Source organism: Cetorhinus maximus, chromosome 1, assembly GCF_964194155.1.
Source record: "Cetorhinus maximus chromosome 1, sCetMax3.hap1.1, whole genome shotgun sequence".
In the NCBI taxonomy this organism is placed as follows: domain Eukaryota; kingdom Metazoa; phylum Chordata; class Chondrichthyes; order Lamniformes; family Cetorhinidae; genus Cetorhinus; species Cetorhinus maximus.
In genome coordinates this window covers 215,542,210-215,563,214 of record NC_135879.1, presented here as the reverse complement: position 1 = coordinate 215,563,214, position 21,005 = coordinate 215,542,210, and the positions used below count along the sequence as shown (strand labels likewise).

At 43.9% G+C, this 21,005-nt stretch overlaps 1 protein-coding gene across 1 annotated transcript in view; it reads right to left on the bottom strand.

Annotated features, from left to right (window-relative positions):
* The window catches only part of pstpip2 (proline-serine-threonine phosphatase interacting protein 2), a 137,685-nt gene that overhangs the window by 66,580 nt on the left and 50,100 nt on the right, over positions 1 to 21,005 (bottom strand). Inside the window, exons 3-5 of the mRNA XM_078553198.1 lie at positions 18,543 to 18,617; positions 11,865 to 11,899; positions 7,715 to 7,821 (exon numbers count right to left, since the gene is read on the bottom strand). Of these exons, the coding sequence (XP_078409324.1) occupies positions 7,715 to 7,821; positions 11,865 to 11,899; positions 18,543 to 18,617 (217 nt within the window). The remainder of the gene's footprint in view (positions 1 to 7,714; positions 7,822 to 11,864; positions 11,900 to 18,542; positions 18,618 to 21,005) is intronic.

Genomic DNA, 21,005 nt, shown 5'->3' with positions numbered 1-21,005 from the left:
ATTGTTGTTGGAGGTGTTAAAAAAAATTTCCTTCCTTTTTTTTCTCTTAATCCAAACTTTCTTTCCACTTTATTTCTCTTTCTGTATATTGAATTCACCCACTTTAATTTATACTTACTTCTCCTTGCTCACTTTATTTCACATTCCTTTGATCTTATTAATTAATAAGATACACAGTCGCTTACCCTGTTCTTTCAGGATCCAAAAACTCTGGACTGAATTTTACTTTCCCCCATGGGTAGATTGGCAGGCGGACAGTGGCCATAAAACTGGCACAATGCTATGGGCACTGATTTCAATGCCTACCTGTCCCACTGCAAAATTAGGCTCAGTGGCGCTGGGGGGTGGGGGGGACACGGGTAGCTGCTGATCCTTCGGCAAACTGAAACCCTTAAGTGGCAAATTAATGGCCACTTAAGGGCCTCTTCCCACCCCTGCCGCAATTTTATCCTGTGGTGGACGGAGGCCAGTGCCAAATGGGAAGCCTGGCACTTCTCAGACTGGTGGCATATAAGGGACCAGGGGGGTTACATTCTTCACGGGCCTGCTGGGTCTATCAGAGGTCACACCAAGGTCCCCTCCGCCCCCCCACAGTTCCCCTGCCCCCTGACCTGACCACCCAGCACCCCTCCTCCACCCTCAGTGACAATCTGTATTGAGAATTGACTGCATTCCCAGCAGTGATCCCCGCTCCCTTGGGCACTGCTGGGACCAGAGAGCTGCCGGCCATTTGATTGTCTGCTGTGGTGGGGGGGGGGGGAGCTCCCAGAGCGGGGGCAGGTTCACATCCAATATTTACACCAGCATGGCAGGGACACTGACGCAGCATAAAATGCCAGCCTGTTTCCCTCATTGCGCCGTTATCAGCTAGCACTTTCGGCAACTTGTCATACACAAAAAAATAAATAAAAATCTGAACATGCTAGGGCTAGTCTAACTAATGGCTGACGAAAGTAGAGTCCCTTACAGCATACCATGACTCTGTGATTTATCAGACCGAACAGAGGGTAAACTTCGACATGGACTAATTGGGCCAAATATCCATGTATTTCAATGGTTTAGCAGAGGATACTACGCTGGTATAGCTCTGGAGGATTTTCACCCTGATCTCAGTTTTGCTAGTTTATTAGTGCAACAATTGGTCAATTCACACCTTGACATCAAGGCAATTACTCTGTCCTTTCCCCATCCCGGCATTGAGCCTACACCTGGATGAAGTGTGTGAAGCCATGTAGCTCTGGCAGGACCAGGCAGGCTGTGTGTGAGGAGGTGGTCTCTGAAGGCGCTTCAGATGAATCTTGTGTCACTTTGATGTTAACCTGGAGAGGCTGATAGGGTGGAATCTGGCTGAGTTAGATTTGTCTCATCTGCAGTAATTTGTTACGTTGTCAGTGTCATAGCTGCACAGGGATAACCTAGCTCAAACTGCAGCCAGTTCTGATGCAGAGATCCTCAGTTTACAGTTGTTGGTTCTTGAGGCCTCTAGCCTTCATGTGCCCAGCCATCTCTTACTGTCACCTTTTCTCTCACTACCCTCCACTCTTCTGATGTTTGAACAAATTTTTCATGTTTGAACAAATTTTTCATGCTTTTCACAATGTTAAGTTTAAAAAAAAATTGTGTTTACTAAACGCCAAGACAATACAATGCATTAAATGTCTGTGCCCGGTCACAGAGTAGTTGGATGTGGGTCTTCAATGCAAGAGAGAAAGAGAAAGAGAGAGAGAGAGAGACAGGGAGACAGGCAGAGAGAGGAACAGGAAACCAGGAGAGAAAATAAGCAGCAAAGCCCTGAGGAAGGCATCGGCTGAGGTTTCTGTAGGTCTTTACGATACTCTGCTCATCCATCCTGAAACGTCAATGATTTTCCTACGCTACCCCAAAAACTACCAACAGGCTTTTCTCAGTGGGCCCGGAGTGGGGGTGAACAGCTGGACAATCACCAGGAACACAGACCCCCACCAGCATTTGTCTGCAGCAGGGAAGTGGAGGCAGCTGTAGGCTACTTTACCCAACTTAGTCCTGCTTTCTGACCCAATTTTGGGCGTGAGTATGGTTGGAAATTCAGACCTTTTTAATCTTTTAAAACGAGAGTTGTGGCAAAAATGAAGCTGTTTGTCTAGTTTAATTAGGTAGCCTCTTTAATTCAGCCGCAGTGTGTATGGGGTTTTATAAACTAGCAGCACCTGGAATTCCATCCCAGCTTAACTTAATACAAATAAGGCCAAGCTATATAGTTCAAACACAACAAACTGTGTGATATGTTCAACACTGGAAATGTAATCCATGCACATGAAAAAAAAAGCCTAGTTTACCATAAAGAACATACAAATTAGGAGGAGTAGGCCACTCAGCCCCTCAAGCCTGCTCTGCCAATCAATAAGATCATGGATGATCTGATTTTAACCTCATATTCCTGCCTATTCCCGATAATCTTTCACCCCCTTGCTTATCAAGAATCTATTTACCTCTGCCTTAAAAATATTCAAGGACCCTGCCTCACCCACCTTTTGAGGAAGAGAGTTCCAAAGTCTCTCAGCCCTGAGAAAAAAAAATTCTTCATCTCTGTCCTAAATGGGTGACCCCTTATTTTGAAACAGAGACCCTGAGTTCCAGATTTTCCCACAAAAGGAAATGTCCTTCCCACATCCTACCTGTCAAGTCCCCTCAGGGTCTTATATGTTTCAATCAAGTCACTTCTCACTCTCCTAAACTCCAGTGGATACAAGTCTTGCCTGTCCAGCCTTTCTTCATAAGATAACTTCCCCATTCAAGTTATTAATCTAGTAAACCTTCTCTGAACTGCTTCTAATACATTTTCATCTTTCCTTAAAATAAGGAGAGACAGTACTCCAAGTGTGGTCTCACCAATGCCCTGTATAACTGAAGCATAACCTTCCTATTCTTGTATTCAATTTCCCTCACAATAAACGATAACATTATTTTAGCTTTGCTAATTACTCGCTGCACCTGCATATTTATCTTTTGCGATTCATATCCCTCCGCACCTCAGAGCTCTGCAATCTCTCATCGTTTAGATAATATGCCTCTTTTATTCGTCTTGCCAAAATGTACAACCTCACATTTTCCTACATTATACTCCATTTGCCAGATCTTTGCCCACTTACCTGACCTCTCTATGTCCTTTTGTAGCCTCCCTACATCCTCTTCACAACTTATTTTCCTACCTACCTTGGTGTCATCAGCAAATTTAGCAACCATACCGTCAGTCCTTTCATCCAAATCATTTACATAAATCGTAAAGAGTTGAGGCCCCTGCACTGACCTCTGTAGCAGACCACTCATCACATCCTGCCAACCAGAAAATGAGCCATTTATGCCTACTTTTGCTTCCTGTTAGCGAGCCAATCTTCTATCCATGCTACCACCCCCCGCCCCCACACCATGAGCTTTTATTTTCTTCAATAACCTTTGATGAGGAACCCTATCAAATGCCTTCTGAAAATCCAAGTACAGCACATCCAATGGTTCCCCTTTATCCACAGCACCTGTTACTTCTTCAAAGAACTCCAATAAATTGGTTAAACATGATTTCCCTTTCACAAAGCCATGCTGACTCTGCCTGATTACCTTGAATTTTTCTAAGTGCCCTGTTATAACATCTTTAATAATAGCTTCTAACATTTTCCCTATGACAGATGTTAGGCTAACTGGCCTATAGCTTCCTGCTTTCTGTCTCCCTCCATTTTTGAATAAAGGAATTACATTAACTATTTTCCAATCTAATGGAACCTTCCGCAAATCTAGTGAATTTTGGAAAACTATCAACTATCTCACTTGCCACTACTTTTAAGACCCTAGAATGAAACCCACCAGGACCAGGGGAACTTGTCAACCCACAGTTCCAACAGTTGCTAAGTACCACTTCCCTGGTGATTGTAATTTTCTTGAGTTCCTCCCTCCCTCCCATTTCCTGATTTACAGCTATTTCTGGGGTGTTACTTGTATCCTCTATAGTGAAGACTGATGCAAAATACCTATTCAATTCATGCCATCATCTTATTTTCCATTATTAATTCTCCAGGCTTACTTTCTGTAGGACCAATACTCACCTATTAACTCTTCTTTTAAATATCTATAGACAGCTTTCTCTCATACTCTTAATTTTTCCCGCCTTTTTAATATTTTAGTCATTCTTTGTTTTTTTTTATATTCTGTCCAATCTTCTGACCTGCCACCCACCTTTGCACAATTGGATGCTTTTTCTTTAAGTTTGATACTATCTTTAACTTTTTTAGTTAACCACTGATAGTGGATCCTCCCCTAGGAATTTTTCTTTCTTATTGGAAGGTTTTCTTATTCTGTGTGTTCTGAAATATCCCCTTAAATGCCCATCACTGCATCTCTATTGACTTATCCCTTAATCTAAATTGCCAGTTCACTTTCTCTATTTCTGCATTCATGTCCTCCTAATTGCCCTTATTTAATACCAGTGTTAGACCCAGTCTTCTCTCCCTCAAACTGAATGTAAAATTCAATTATATTATGATCACTGCTACCTAGGGGTGCCTTCAATATGACATCATTAATTAATCCTAACTCATTGCAAAATACCAGGTCCAGTGTAGCCTGCTCTCCGGTTGGCTCCAGAACATGCTGATCTAAATTATCCCGAAAACATTCTATGAATTCATCATCTATGCTACCATTGCCCATCTGGTTGTTCCAGTCCAAATGTATATTAAAATTCCCCATGATAATTACCATACCTTTCTGACAAGCTCCCACTATTTCTTCTTTGATACCCAGTCCTACAGTGTGATCACTCTTAGGGGGCCTGTACACCACTCCCACAAGTGACTTGTTGCCGTTATCATTCCTCATCTCTACCCAAACCGCTTCTATACCCTGGTTTACTGCACTTAGGCCATCCTTCTCTATTGTGTTAATGTCATCTTTAATGTCATCTTTAATGAACAGAGCCACCCCTCCACCTTTTCCTAACTTCCTAAAAGTCACATACCCTTCAATGTTCAGGTCCCAATCTATCCTATCTTGTAGCCATGTCTCTGTAATGGCTCTTAGATCACATTTACTTATTTCTCTTTGCACTATTAGTTCATCTGTTTTGTTTTGAATGCTACATGCATTCAGATACAGAGCTGCGTGAGTGGAGAGGCAGTCGGGAGATTGAAAACAGTGTGAGAGGAGAGGCAATCGGGAGATTGAAAACAGCGTGAGAGGAGAGGCAGTCGGGAGATTGAAAACAGCGTGAGTGGAGAGGCAGTCGGGAGATTGAAAACAGCGTGAGAGGAGAAGCAGTCGGGAGATTGAAAACAGCGCGAGAGGAGAGGCAGTCGGGAGATTGAAAACAGCGTGAGAGGAGAGGCAGTCGGGAGATTTAAAACAGTGTGAGAGGAGAAGCAGTCGGGAGATTGAAAACAGCGTGAGAGGAGAGGCAATTGGGAGATTGAAAACAGCGTGAGAGGAGAGGCAGTCGGGAGATTGAAAACAGCGTGAGAGGAGAGGCAATCGGGAGATTGAAAACAGCGTGAGAGGAGAGGCAGTCAGAAGATTGAAAACAGCGTGAGAGGAGAGGCAGTCGGGAGATTGAAAACAGCGTGAGAGGAGAGGCAGTCGGGAGATTGGAAACAGCGTGAGAGGAGAGGCAGTCTGGAGATTGAAAACAGCATGAGAGGAGAGGCAGTCGGGAGATTGAAAACAGCGTGAGAGGAGAGGCAGTCGGGAGATTTAAAACAAAGAAGCAGTTTGATTGGAGAAGATGCTAGCTGTCTGGTGGGTGTCTGGTGAGTATTTAGTAAGTGGCTAAAGTTTATTCCCTTCCTAGGGTTTAAAATAGTGTAGACACTGTACTTTTGTAAGTTGATTGGCTGGTAAGTGCTTAGTGTTAGGGACAGTGTGTTAGTAGCCAGTTTAGGACACAGGAGTCAAGGTAGTTCCATAAGTAAAATAGAACTAAAACTTTAAAATTAAAATAATTAAAGTAAACACCTAAAACACACACCTGTGTAGTTAAGAAAAGTGTAATTCTTAGTTGTCAGTGCCACTAGCATTTAATAATCACAGTAAATTGCAGCATACATAGAAATTACTCTGTTAATTAAGATAATAATTTAATTACATTAACTAAATAACATAAGTAACAACGGGAGGACAGGTGTTATGCTGCAACTGTGGAATGTGGGCGCTTTTGCTCACCAAGGTGATCCAGGATAAACACATCTGCAGAAAGTGTAAGCAGCTAGAGGAATTCTGGATCAGGATTGTCAATCTGGAAGGCGAACTGCAGACACTGTGCAACATACGGGAGGGTAAGAAATACCTGGACATTTTGTTCCAGAAGACGGTCATGCCTCTTAGATTGGGGTCACCTGCTTTGGTCAGCAGTGAGGGACAGGAGGATGTGACCATCAGTGAGGCAGGTAAAGGGACCAAGCTAACAGTAGTGGAGAAGCCTCAGATTTTGCAATTGTCAAACAGGATTGAAGTGCTCACAACCTGTGTGGATGAAAGCAAGGTGGATGAGCAGGCCATCCACGGCACCATGGTACAGGAAGTTGTTCAAATGGGGGGAGCAAACAGGAATGTAGTGGCACTAGGGGACAGGGGACAGTATAGTGAGGGGGATTGACACTGTTCTCTGCAGCAAAGAGAGACACCAGCAGGCTGTGTTGCCTGCCCAGTGCCAGGGTTCGGGACATCTGCTCAAGGCTGGAGAGGAACTTGCAGCGGGAGGGAGAGGATCTAATCGTCGTGGTCCATGTAAGTACCAACAATATAGATGGGACAAGGAAAGAGGTTTTGCATAGTCAGTATGAGGAACTAGGTATCAAATTAAGAAGCAGAACCTCAAAGGTAATAATCTCTGGATTATTATCTGAGCTATGTGCAAATTGGCATAGGACAAATGAGATTAGAGAGATGAATGTGAGGCTCAAAGACTGGTGTGGGAGAAGTGGGTTCCAGTTTGTGGGGCACTGGCGCCAATATTGGGGAAAGTGGGGGCTGTACCTTTGGGACCATCTACACCTGAACCGTACTGGGACGAATGTTCTTGCGAATCGCATAACTAGGGAAGTAGAAAGAGTTTTAAACTAAATCGTGGGGACAAGGGATCAAGTATGGGAAGATGTGGTAAATTAAAGAGTAGAGACAAGGTAAGAGAGGAATTTGGGAAACGATAAACAGACCATGACAGGAAGGGGCGGAAAGTACAAGTCTAAGAGTAAACCAACAGATAAGGCTAGATGCTACAAAAATAACAAAAAGGACAAAACTTAAGATCGGTAATTCCAAAATCAACTGTAAATATGTGTTTAAAATCATGGTTATTCATCGATCATTCAATAAATGCATTGGGTTCTTAAAACCCTGTTGTTGGAGTTACTTGAGAGTTTTTGAAGAGGAGGAGAATCTTATGGATACATAGACTGCATCTGATAGTTAACGCAATCCAAGGAGAGAGTTTCTGTTCATTACCCTGTGTGTACTAGCAAAAACTTGCCTAGATATCAGAAGCAATACAGATACTCATGAGGCCATAGTAAGCCAAGATTAACTGCGGATATTAGTCTAAAGCAAGGAGTTCAGAGTAACTAGATTTAAAAAAGGCAAGAAAAAAAGAAAGCAATATAGCAGTCTTTTCAAGAGAAGGCAGGGAAGAGGGAAAGAAAACAGAAGGGAGTGATTAGGACAATGATCATAATTTTAAAAAGACATATGACCAGATCACCTTTTTCCTCTGATCTTTTTGCTTTTCCCGGAATTCCTCCAGTTTTTTCATCTCTTCCCGTAAGCTGCCTGCCAGCTGGATATGCAACAGTCCCACATTCTCCATCTCTGGAAGGAATGAAGCAATCACAAAATTAATAGCTCTCCGGTACTATGCTTGTGAACCATTCCCAAGTGTTGATGTTATTGTTTGAGAATCAGGCAGAACATTCCCCTCCAAGCCACTCACCATCCTGACTTGGAAATATATCGCCGTTCCTTCAGTGTCACTGGGTCAAAATCCTGGAACTCCCTCCCTAACAGCACTGTGGGTGTACCCACACCACATGGACTGCAGCGGTTCAAGAAGGCGGCTCATCACCACCTTGTTAAGGTCAATTAGGCATTGCAACAAATGCTGGCCTAGGCACTGATGCCCACATCCCATGATTGAATAAAAAAAGGTAATTGGCAAAAAACTAGAGGCAACATAAGGGGAAAAAAATACACTGAGTGAACGCAGCGCCTGAAAGTGTGGTGTAAGCAGATTCAACAATAACTTACAGAAGGGAATAGGATAAACATTTGAAAAAGAAAGATTTGAAGAGCTAAGGGGAAGGAGCAGGAGAGTGGAACTAATTGGATAGCTTTTTCAAAGAGTCACGATGGACCGAATGGCCTCCTCCCATAGTTTCTGTGAGTCTATGGTGCTTTAACATTACATTAACGTTAGATTGTAAAAGAGCAGCTCTCTGTGTTAACATAGCTAAACCATGAAGGTATATTGCAGACTGACACTTTCGGCAAGCCAAATCAAAAGGAGAGAAGCAAAGAGACAGGAAGCAAAGAATGTAAGTGGGACAGAGATACAGAGGAAGAATTACACGATAATTTTTTTTTAGATTCATTTACGGGATGGGGGTGGCGCTGACTAGGCCAGCATTTATTGCCCATCCCTAATTGCCCTTTACAAGGTGATGGTGAGCTGCCTTCTTGAACTGCTGCAGTCCATGTGGTGTAGGTACACCCACTGTGGGGTTAGGGAGGGAGTTCCAGGATTTTGACCCAGTGACAATGAAGGAACAGCGATGTAGTTCCATGTCAGGATGGTGTGGGGCTTGGAGGTGGTGGTACCCTCATGTGTCTGCTGCCCTTGTCCTTCTAGAGAGTAGCAGTCATGGGTTTGGAAGTGCTGCCCTAAGAAGCCTTGGTGAGTTTCTGCAGTACATCTTGTAGATGGTACACACTACTGCTACTGTCTGTTGGTGGCGGAAGGAGTGAATGTTTGTGGAAGGGGTGCCAAGCAAGTGGGCTGCTTTGTCCTGGATGGTGTCAAGCTTCTGAGTGCTGTTGGAGCAGTACTCATCCAAGCAAGTGGAGTAGTCTATCACATTCCTGACTTGTGCCTTGTATATGATGGGCAGGCTTTGGGGAGTCTGGAGATGAGTTACTCACCACAGGATTCCTAGCCTCTGACCTGCTCTTGTAGCCACTGTATTTATATGGCTAGTCCAGTTCAGTTTCTGGTCAATGGTAACGCCCCAGATGTTGATAGTGGGGGATTCAGTGACGGTAATGCCATTGAACGTCAAGGCACAATGGTCAGATTCTCCCTTGTTAGAGATGGTCATTGCCTGGCACTTCTGTGGCACGAATGTTAGTAGCCATTTGTCAGCCAAAGCCTGGATATTGTCCAGGTCTTGCTGCATTTGGACATGGACTGAAGCAGTCCATCTCCAAAATACAAAACAGATTTAGGCTATGTAGCCCAACCCATCGGTGTTGGTAATCCTCCTCCACAAAGCAGTATAACTAACGAGTCTGCTAGGGTTGTCACCTCCAGTTAAAATACTCCTGGACCAGGATTCCAGCCTGACACTCAAAGAATCGGTGGAGAATGCTTGACTACCATATTGGGAGAGTGGAGGTGAAGGCACGCCCATGATTACAACTGATCAATATTTGCTGATACTTTATTTTCGTCATCTGTGCACTGGGTACAATGAAATTACGCTTAACTGAATGGCCATGTAGTCCTGAAACCAGAAATTTTGCTGATACTGCTTCATCGAGCCTTCGCATATTCATGTTTCAAAAAAGCTCATTAGGAGTTTTGAGCTAACGCTGCCTGGCTGTCATGTATATTCCAGTAACATCAATACATAGCAACTAAGCCATGCTCTGCCTAAACTAGAAGCACACAATGGGCTGACTTACAGACAGCTTTAATCTTCAACTGATTATCTGACCTGTGCTATCAGCTTGCTCACCTCTGCAAAAGCAGACCAGGGGCTGGATGGAGCTGGGGAACCAGCATCCTGGCTGGCAGGGCTACATTTTGGCCCCATCCGCCTCCGATCCTGGCTTCTATGAGGGCCAAAAATGCAGCCTTCTGTATTAGATGTCCCAGGTTTGTTGGGACAGTACCAGTTTTTCATTAAACGTCCTGGTGTCCTGACCATTTCCTCAAAACGGTTCAAATGTCCCAGTTTTCAGCTTCCCAATTTATTCTGCAGGAGCGGAATGAGTTCAAATTGAATTTAGGTTTGCACATGCATCCTTTTTATCTGCAACTTTACTCCGCAGTCAGCAATTTGTGTCTGCTTTGCCTCACAGTCAGCACAGCTTGTGTCTGCGCAAAATGATGTGATCAGGGCAGCCATTGTCCCGCAGGATGTCTTTGATGTGCCTATTTCTGCCTCAAGCTTGCATGGTGAGCAAATGGCTTGGGCCTTGGTTGCCGATAAGACCAATTTTATAGCACATGGAACTGTAAGAATCCAAATGTGTGTTTTGACCAGTGAAGGTAGGCTTGAAGTAGACCATGGTAGAGAACCCCCTGGCAGATTTCTCAACTAGTTCATCAAGTAAAGGGAGTTTCATTTGACTCCATTTCAAAGGTGAATTTGAATGCAGGATGGAGCCCATGTATGGAAATTATTACTTGCAGCTGTGGATTTAAATTCTGCAGACGTATCATTGGTCTTTTTGGAAACCATGTAAATAGGGCCCAAGCCATTTGCTCACCATGCAAGCTTGATGGTTGAAATAGGGTGTGGGATGATGACCACCATGATCAGATCATTTTGTGCTGTATATCACACAAACTCATGAATGGGCCTAAGGTCATCACTTTCGGCCCTGAAAAATACCCGGTCTACCTCAGATTACCCTGGGAGGGCAAGGTATCTCACAGGTGAAGCTAGCTGTTTCTCGCTGCTACTATGCAGTAACAACACGAGTGGTATTCGGCACTAGCAGGATGCTGCCGTCAAGGCAAAAAGACAATCTGCCTATCGCACAAATGAGTAATGTGGTATGTGAATTTCAGTGCCAGTTTGATGCTAGGTATGTAGGCTGTACGCCCAAAAGACTGGCGAATCGTATCAAACAGCATGTCCCAGCCACTGTTCGCAACGGGCAAGGTACAGACTGTACCCAACCAGCCTGTGCTTGCAAACCTCAAAACACAGTGTCCAACATTAGATGTGACTCAGCGATTGGACAACATTTGCTAAATAATCCTCAGTGTGCTAAAAATTATGCTGACAACCAATTTAAGATTGTCAGTCAGGCTCACATTGTGGCACATTTGCATGTACTGGAAGCCACATATAATAATACACAGGGCCCTGTTCTTTGCAGTCAGATAGAACATGTACACACATTGCTCCTGTTTCAGCTAAACAAAATAAGTGACAGCTATTCGCTGACTCATTCCTGAGGGCAATGCCTTGGCCAATCACGGTCAAGCTGCCTGGTTTAAATTTCAAACAGTCACCATCACTGGTGCATTCTCCATGGGAAAGCCTCTACCAATCATAGTCCACTTGCCAACCAATCTGCACTCTTCTCATACAGTATAAATTGTTGTTTTCCCCTTATATTGGTGCTCTTGCAAAATGTCCTGATGAGTGCACGATGAAAAGGTTCAACATGTCTCTTTTTTTCAACAATACTCTCTTTTGTAATTGTAGCTCTTCATAGTAATAAATTGGCACTGTTGTCTTTCTACAGTATTATCTCATTGGAGTTTCAGAGTGTACACAATGGGAGCCAACACAATCTCAGAATCCAAACTAAAACAGCTCTCAGATACAGCTCAAAGCAACATTAGCAGAAGACTGGGGCCAGTTCACCAGCTTCTCACTCACGGCTTAGAAAATACTTACGTTGCTTAAATACATCAAACGCTCTCTTCAATGTACTAGAGGGGAGAAAAAGAAGACTGAGTGAACAGCTAGAACTATAAGATATGATAGGTGCAGAGGCAGTGATCAACAGTCATTGAAATATATGATTAAACCCATGCTCCTTAGAGCATCAAATGTTGTTCTTTGACCTGTAGATATGATTATTCAATTAATTATAAAATTCCCTTTATATGAGTAGAGGGTTAGACTAAGCTGTGCCCTCATTAGGACTAATCTGAAAGTGCAACAAGCCTTTTTCGCATTTGCAATGGCTGTATACATCAGATAGTATTTTGTTCTTAGGATTTATTCCCCATTTGTTAGTTGGGTTGAGAAAGTAGTAGTAGGGACCACTTCAGCGGATATTAAGAGTCAACAAAATATTGTGGGTTCTATGTAGGCCAGTCCAGCGGCAAAGAATGACATTAAGGAACCAATTCTGCTTGCTAACAATCACAGTCACTTTTAATCCACAGATTAGTTGATTTACTGAGTTTAGTTTCACAACCTGCCATCATGACATTTGAACTCTTGATCTTCGGATTAATGGTCCAGTTAATCGGTAATTAAAACCCACAATTTGTGAGGCAGCAATAGAGAAAGAAGTTATGACAGAAGCTGCCACATTATCATTATGTCCACCAAGACAAGGAAGCTGGTACCTTTACCTACAGTGTGGCCTATAATCTCAGTTCATATTATGTAATTGACTCCGTAGGCCTTCTGAAGGCCTAGCAGCCATTCAGTTGTACAATTACTAATAAACCAACTCAATTACCACTTTTTCCAAACAATCATGGATCTCCAACAAATGACATGGGAGAATGCTATGGACAAAAACAATGTTAGGGAAGCTATGAAGTGCGGTAAACGCTTTAGCCTGCCCTGGACATGCTGGAAGCCAATAACTGAAATGAAATGCAAGCGCGCAGATAATTTTTAAAAATTCATTCACGGGATGTGGACTTCGCTGGCTGGGCAAGCGATTATTGCCCATCCTTAGTTGGCCTTGAGAAGATGGTGGTGAGTTAATTTCTCGAACTGCTGCAGTCCATGTGATGTAAGTACACCCGCAGTGCTGTTAGGAAGGGAGTTCCAGGATTTTGACCCAGTGACAGTGAAGGAGTGGCGATATATTTCCAAGTCAGGATGGTGAGTGACTTGGAGGGGAACTTCCAGGTGGTGGTGTTCCCATCTATCTGCTACCCTTGTCCTTCTAGGTGGTAATTGTTGTGGGTTTGGAAAGTGCTACGTAAGGAGCCTTGGTGAAATTCCTGCAGTGCACCTTATAGAAGGTGTACACTGCGGCTACTGTGCGTCGGTGGTGGAGGGAGTGAATGTTTGTGGATGTGGAGCCAATCAAGCCAGCTGCTGTGTCCTGGACGGTGTTAAACCTCTTGAGTATTGTGGGAGCTGCACTCATCCAGGCAAGTGGGGAGTATTCCATCACACTCCTGACTTGTGCCTTGTAGATGATGGACAGGCTTTGGGGAGTCCGGACGTGAGTTACTTGTCACACAATTCCTAGACTCTGACCCGTTCTTGTACCACAGTATTTAAATGGCTAGTCCAGTTCAGTTTCTGGTCAATGGTAACGCCAGAATGTAGATAGTGGGAGGGTCAGAGATGGCAATGCCATTGACATCCAGGAATGATAGCTATATTCTCTCTTTTTGGAGATAGTAATTGCCTGGCACTTGAGTGATGCGAATGTTACTTGCCACCTGTCAGCTCAAGCCTGGTTATTGTCCAGGTCTTGCTGCATTTGCACATGAACTGCTTCAGTACCTGAGGAGTTGCGAATGGTGCTGACCATTGTGCAATCATCAGCGAACATCCCCACTTCAGACCTTATGATGGATTGAAGGTCATTGATGAAGCAGCTGAAGATGGTTGGGCCGAGGATACTACCCAGAGGAACTCCTGCAGTGATGTTCTGAAGTTGAGATGACTAACCTCCAACAACCACAACCGTCTTCCTTTGTGCTAGGTATGACTCCAACCAGTGGAGAGTTTTCCCCCTGATTCCCATTGATTCCAGTTTTGCTAGGGCTCCTTGATGCCACACTCTGTCAAATGCTGCCTTGATGTCAAGGGCAGTTACTCTCACTCACCTTGGGAGTTCAGCTCTTTTGTCCATGTTTGAACCAAGGCTGTAATGAGGTCAGGAGCTGAGTGGCCCTGGCAGAACCCAAACTAGGTGTCAATGAGAAGGTTATTGCTAAACAAGTGCTGCTTGATAGCACTGTTGATGACCCCTTCCATTACTTTACTGATGATCAAGATTAAACTGATGGGATGGTAATTAGCCAGGTTGGATTTGTCCTGCTTTTTGTGTACAGGACATACCTGGGCAATTTTCCACATAGCCGGGTAGATGCCAGTGTTGTAGCTGTACTGGAACAGCTTGGCTAGTGGTGCGGCAAGTTCTGGAGCACAAGTTTTCAGTACTATTTCTAGAATATTGCCAGGGCTTATAGCCTTTGCAGTATCCAGTACTTTACGTCGTTTCTTGATATCACGTGGAGTGAACCGAATTGGCTGAAGACTGGCATTTGTGGATACTGGGGACCTCCAGAGGAGGCCGAGATGGATCATCCACTCGGCACTTCTGGCTGAAGATTGTAGCAAATGCTTCAACCTTATCTTTTGCACTGATGTGCTGCGCTCCCCCATCATTGAGGATGGGGATATTTCTGGAGCCTCCTCCTCCAGTGAGTTGTTTAATTGTCCACCACCTTTCATGACTGGATGTGGCAGGACTGCAGAGCTTAGATCTGATCTGTTGGTTGTGGCATTGCTTAGCTTTGTCTATCACTTGCTGCTTTGTTGTTTGGCTACAAGTAGTCCTGTGTTATAGCTTCACCAGGTTGATACCTCATTTCGAGGTATGCCTGGTGCTGCTCCTGGCATGCCCTCCTGCACTCTTCATTGAACCAGGGTTGATTCCTTGGCTTGCTGGTAATTGTAGAGTGGGGGATATGCCGGGTCATGAGGTTAAAGATTGTGTTCGAGTACAATTCTGCTGCTGCTGATGGCCCACAGCGCCTCATTGATGCCCAATCCTGCTAGATTTGTTCAACATCTCTCATTTAGCACAATATGAGGGCGGGATCACGTCTCCACAATGACTGTGTGGTGGTCACTCCTCCCGATACTGTCATGGATAGATGCATCTGCAGCGGGCAGGTTGGTGAGGATGAAGTCAAGTATGTTTTTCCCTCTTGTTAGTTCCCACTGCCGCAGGCCCAGTCTAGCAGCTATGTCCTTTAGGACTCGGCCAGCTCAGTCAGTATTGATGCTACCGGGCCAAAGACTGCAGAAGGCTGCAGCACAGAGAGATTTGGGAGTCCTTGTGCATGAATCACAAAGAGCTAACATACAAGTTCAACAGATAATAGGGAAGGCAAATGGAATGCTGGCCTTTATTTCAAAAAGAATGGAGTATAAAAATAGGGAAGTCTTGCTAAAACTATACAAAGCACTAGTTAGACCACACCTAGAATACTGTAAACAATTTTGGTCCCCTTAACTAAGGAAAGATATACTGGCATTGGAGGCAGTCCAGAGAATGTTCACTCGGTTGATCCCAGGTATGGAGGGATTTTCTTATGAGCAGAGGTCAAGTAGGATGGGCCTGTACTCATTGGAGTTTAGAAGAATGAGAGGCGATCTTATTGAAACATAAAAGATTCTTAGGGGACTTGACAGGGTAAATGCTGAGAGGTTGTTTCCCCTTGTGGGGGTGTCTAGGACCATATGGCATAATCTCAGAGTAAGAGGACGCCCATTTAAGACAGAGATGAGGAGGAATTTCTTCTCTCAATGGGTAGTCGATCTGTGGGATTCTTTACCACAGAGGATTGTAGAGGCTGAGTCCTCAAGTATATTCAAGGCTGAGATAGACAGATTTTTAATCAGTAAGGGAATCAAGGGTTATGGGGAAAAGGCAGGAAAGTGGAGTTGAGGATTATTAGATCAGCCATGATCTCACTGAATGACAGAGCAGAATGGCCTACTTCTGCTCCTACGTCTTATGGTCAATCTTGGTGATGGACATTGAAGTGCCCCACCCAGAGTACATTCTGCACCCTTGCCACCCTCAGTGCTTCCTCCAGGTGGTGTTCAACATGGAGGAGCACTGATTCATCAGCTGAGACAGGGCAGTACGTGGTAATCAGCAGGAGGTTTCCTTGCCCATGTTTGACCTGGTGCCATGAGACTTCATGAGATCCGGAGTCAATGTTGAGGACTCCCAGTGCAACCCCTGTATCCCACTGTGCCGCCACCTCTGCTGGGTATGTCCTGTCCCACCGGCAGCACAGGAATGGTGATGTTTGTTGATGTTCTGTAAGATATGATTCCATGATAATGACTGTGTCAGGCTGTTTGCTTGACTGGTCTGTGAGACTAGTAAGGAGGGCTTTGCCGTTGTCGTTTCCAGTGGCTAGATCGATGCCGGGTAGTCCGTCCGGTATCGTTCCTTTTTTGAGACTTTGTAGCAGTTTTGATACAACAGACTGGCTTGCTAGGCCAGTTCAGAGGGCCATTTAAGAGTCAACCACATTGCTGTGACACCTGGAGTCACATGTATACCAGACCAGGTAAGGATGGCAAAACCAGACGGGTTTTTAGGACAATCTGCAATGGCTTCACGGTCATTATTAATTTTTATTGAATTCAAATTCCTTGGCAGGGGACCCGGGTCCACAGAGCATTACCTTTTCTCTGGATTATTAGCCCAGTGACAATGCCACTATGCCATCGCCCCCTTCGATAATGGGATTAGGTAGGTAGGTCAGGTGTTTCTCACATGTCGGTGCAGACTCGATGGGCCGAAGAGCCTCTTCTGCACTCTGTGATTCTGACTAGTTTTGGAAAATAGTGAATGTAACTCCTTTATTCAAAAAGGGAGGGAGACAGAAAGCATGAAACTACAGGCCAGTTAGCAAGTAACTTGGAAAAATTCAGGGCAATCAGGCAGAGTCAACATGGTTTTGTCAAAGGGAAATCACATTTAACCAATTTATTGGAGTTCTTTGAAGAAGTAACATGTGCTGTGGATGTGCTGTATTTAGATTTCCAGGAGGCATTTGATAAGGTGCCATGCCAAAGGTTGTTGCAAAAAAATAAAAGCTCATGGTGTAGGGGGTAATATACTGGCATGGATAGAAGACTGGCTAGCTAACAGGAAATAGAGGGTAGGCATAAATGGGTCTTTTTCTGGTTGGGAAGAAGTAATGAGTGGTGCGTCACAGGGATCAGTGCTGGGACCTCAACTTTTTACAATTTATATAAATTACTTGGATGAAGGTGTTGAAGGTATGGTTGCTAATTTTGCTCATGACCCAAAGATAGGCAGGATAATAAGATGTGAAGAGGACACAAGGAGGCTACAAAGGGATATAGGTAGGTTAAGTAAGTGGGCAAAGATCTGGCAAATGGAGTATAGTGTAGGAAAAAGTGAAATTGTCCATTTTGACAGGAAAAATAAAGAAGTATATTGTCTAAATGATGAGTTCTGCAGAGCTCTGAGATTCAGAGGGCTCTAGCGGTCTTAGTGCATCAATCGCAAAAGGCTAGTATGCAGGCACAGCAAGTAATTAGGAAAGCTAATAGAATGTTATAATTTCTTGCAAGGGGAATTGAACACAAAAGTAGGGAGGTTATAGTTATGGTATAGCTTCAGTTATACAGGACATTGGTGAGACCACATCTGGAGTACTGTGTACAGTATTGGCTTCCTTATTTCAGGAAGAGTGTAAATATGCTGGAAGCAGTTCAGAGAATGTTTACCAGACTAATACCTGGAATGGTTGGGATGTCTTATGAGAAAAGGCTGGACAGGCTAGGCTTGTATCCACTGGAATTTAGAAGAGTAAGAGACAACTCGATTGAAACATATAAAATCCTGAGGGGTCTTGGGCCAATATGGAGAGGATGTTTCCTCTTGTGGGAGAATCTAGAACTAGGGGTCACTGTTTAAAAATAAGGGGTCACCCATTTAGCACAGAGATGTTTTGGCACAGACAGAAATGTTTTCTCTTGGAGGGTTTTGAGTCTTTGGAACTCTCTTCCTCAAAAGGCGACGGAAGCAGAGTCATTGAATATTTTTAAGGCAGAGGCTGATAGGTTCTTGATAAGCAAGGGGGTGAAAGTTATCGGGGGTAGGCGGGGATGTGGAATTGAGGTTACAATAGGATCAGCCGTGATCTCATTAATTGGTGGAGCAGACTTGAAGATCCCAGTGGCCTACTCCTGCCCCTAATTCCTATATTCGTATTAGCCTGGGCCACTGGATTACTAATCACATTCCCACTATACAACCATTTCCCCCATACCATCTGCCACATACCATGCCTGTTATTAGATCTTAATTGAAGAGTATTCCCTCATCTCCCATCACATCGAAGAAACAAAGAATGTGATGCAGACCATTACTGACATTGGATTCAGACAGGGTTCTAATCTCCTTCCTTTCTCTTGCAGCTTTTCCCATGTTATCATGGAGTCACCACGGTGCTGTGGTGTCATGTCAACCATTATTTTTGGGGGGGGGATTTGGCAGGTGATTTACAGGGTTTTAATCCCCATCAGATAATACTTCATAACTTTAAGCAGAAAAATTCATCTTAACAATACACTTATGGAACTTACTTCAGTTCATTCTGTCCACACACTTTCTTTGACAATGACACCAAATCCTTCCCATATTTCTCCTCGATGGAAGCCCTGGTTCACAGAAATATATATCATTATTTCAGTAGAAGACACACCATGTCCTTTCTGGGTAGTGGTCTTAGTCATCAGTTATACCAGACAAACAGCTTTCTTTTTCCACTTTACATCAATCAGCAACTCATGAAATGCATATGTCTGTTAGTGAAACCTCTAGGATCTATGAACCCTTTCATTATGTGTACACACCCACTCAGGCGTATAAACTCACATGGTCTTGTTAAGTTAACTATGAGGTCTGTTTATATCAAAGAGATAGACTGCTAGCGAGGTTAGCTCTCATTCAGAAGTTACTGGACACAGTTAACATAAATAAATCAACATAAAGAGCCACCAACTGCTCAGGGAAATTAAAATCTATTAACTGCCCTTTAATTTTCATATTTGCCAAAATTTTTGTGACTGGGATTATCTATCAAAGGCTTTGTCCACTGGGAAGTTGGGGGGGTGGCGGTGGCAGGGTGCGGGGGGGCATGTTGGGAAGGAAGATTTAACAGTGCAGCCAGCCAGAGAGCTAGAGGGAGCACAGAGGAAGAAACCTGTTTTCATGTCACAGAATGACGATGCACAGTAAACCATTTGACCCATTGTGCGTACGAACATACGAATTAGGAGCAAGAGCAGGCCAATCGGCCCCTCTAGCCTTGGCTGATCTGATTGCGGCCTCAACTCCACATTCCTGCCTATCCCCAGAAACCTTTGACTCCCTTGTAAGTCAAAAATCTATCTGCCTCTGCCTCAAAAATATTCAATGACACTACCTCCACCGCTCTCTGAAGAGGAGTTCCAAAGGCTCACAACCTTCTGAGAAAAAAATTTCTCCTCATCTCTGTCATCTCTCAATCTTCTAAACATCCAATGGATACAGGCCCAGCCTGTCCAACCTTTCCTTGTAAGATAACCCCCCATTCCGGGCATCAGTCGAGTGGACCTTCTCTGAACTGCTTCGAACACATTTATATCCTTTCTTAAATAAGGAGGCCAGAACTATACACAGTACTCTAGATGTGGTCTCACCAATACCCTGTAGAGCTGTAGCAAAACATCCCGACTTTTAAATTCCATTCCCCTACCTGTGCCTTTCCCAGCTCTTTGAAACTGCTATGCAATTTGCCTAATGCCTATTCTTTTTTGAAAGTCACTTTTGAATATGTGTCCACCACTCCTTCAGGCAGTGCATTCCAAATCTTATCAACTCACTGCAAGGAAAAGCCTCCTCATCTCACCTCTGTTCTTTTGCCAATTATCTTAAGTCAGTACTTCCTGGTTATTGCCTCTTCAGCCACAGGAAATAGTTTCGCCTTAATCACTTTATCAAAACCGTTCATGATTTTGAACACCTCTATCAAATCTCCCCTTAATCTTCTCTGCTGTAAGGTGAAAAACTCCAGCTTATGCAGTCTCGACACGTAACTGATGACTCACATCCCTGGTACTATTATATTTCGGCAAAGTGCAGATTGGAATACAGTTTCATGGACACTAAGTGCTCCGATGACTTGTCCAGATGGCTAGTCTTCATCTATGAATGAAAATGGATGCATTGAAAAGATGTAATTAGGTCAACATTTTGTTGATCACATCCTGCTGAATGATTTTTTAATACCCAATTTATATCAAAGGCTTATGACTGTAGGACTTTACAAGCTGGTTACATTTTAAAATATCTCTTTTAACAAGATAAAACAGAATGTTCTGGACAAGGAGACCGTGGTCATACTAAACCTCTGCCTGGAGACAGGCCCTTGTGATCTGATTGTCATGGGGAAAATAACCCAAATCGAAACCTATTGAACATCAAGTAACAGTTTTCACAACTTGCTTTCTGGTGGGAGGGAGGGGGGTGGAAAGAGAAAGAAAAAGAAAGAGACAGAGAGCGAGAGAGAGAGCGATAGAGAGAGAGGGCGGTCTGCTCTGCCATTCAATGAGATCATGGCTGATCTGATAATCCTCAACCCCACTTTCCTGCCTTTTCCCCATAACCCTTGGTTCCCTTACTGATTAAAAATCTACTATGTCAGCCTTGAATATACTTAAAGTCCCAGCCTCTACAGCCCTCTGCAGTAAAGAATTCCATAGATTAACTGGGTTTCGCCAGGGCTAGTCAGCTCCTGACTTCATTACAGCCTTGGTTCAAACATGGACAAAAGAGCTGAATTCCCGAGGTGAGGTGAGAGCGACTGCCCTTGACATCAACGCAGAATTTGACAGAGGGTGGCATCAAAGAACCCTAGCAAAATTGGAGTCAATGGGAATCAGGGGTAAACTCTCCGCTAGTAGGAGTCATACCTAGCACAAAAGGAAGATGGTTGTGGTTGTTGGAGGACAATCATCTCAGTTGCAGGACATCACTGCAGGAGTTCATCAGGGTAGTGTCCTTCA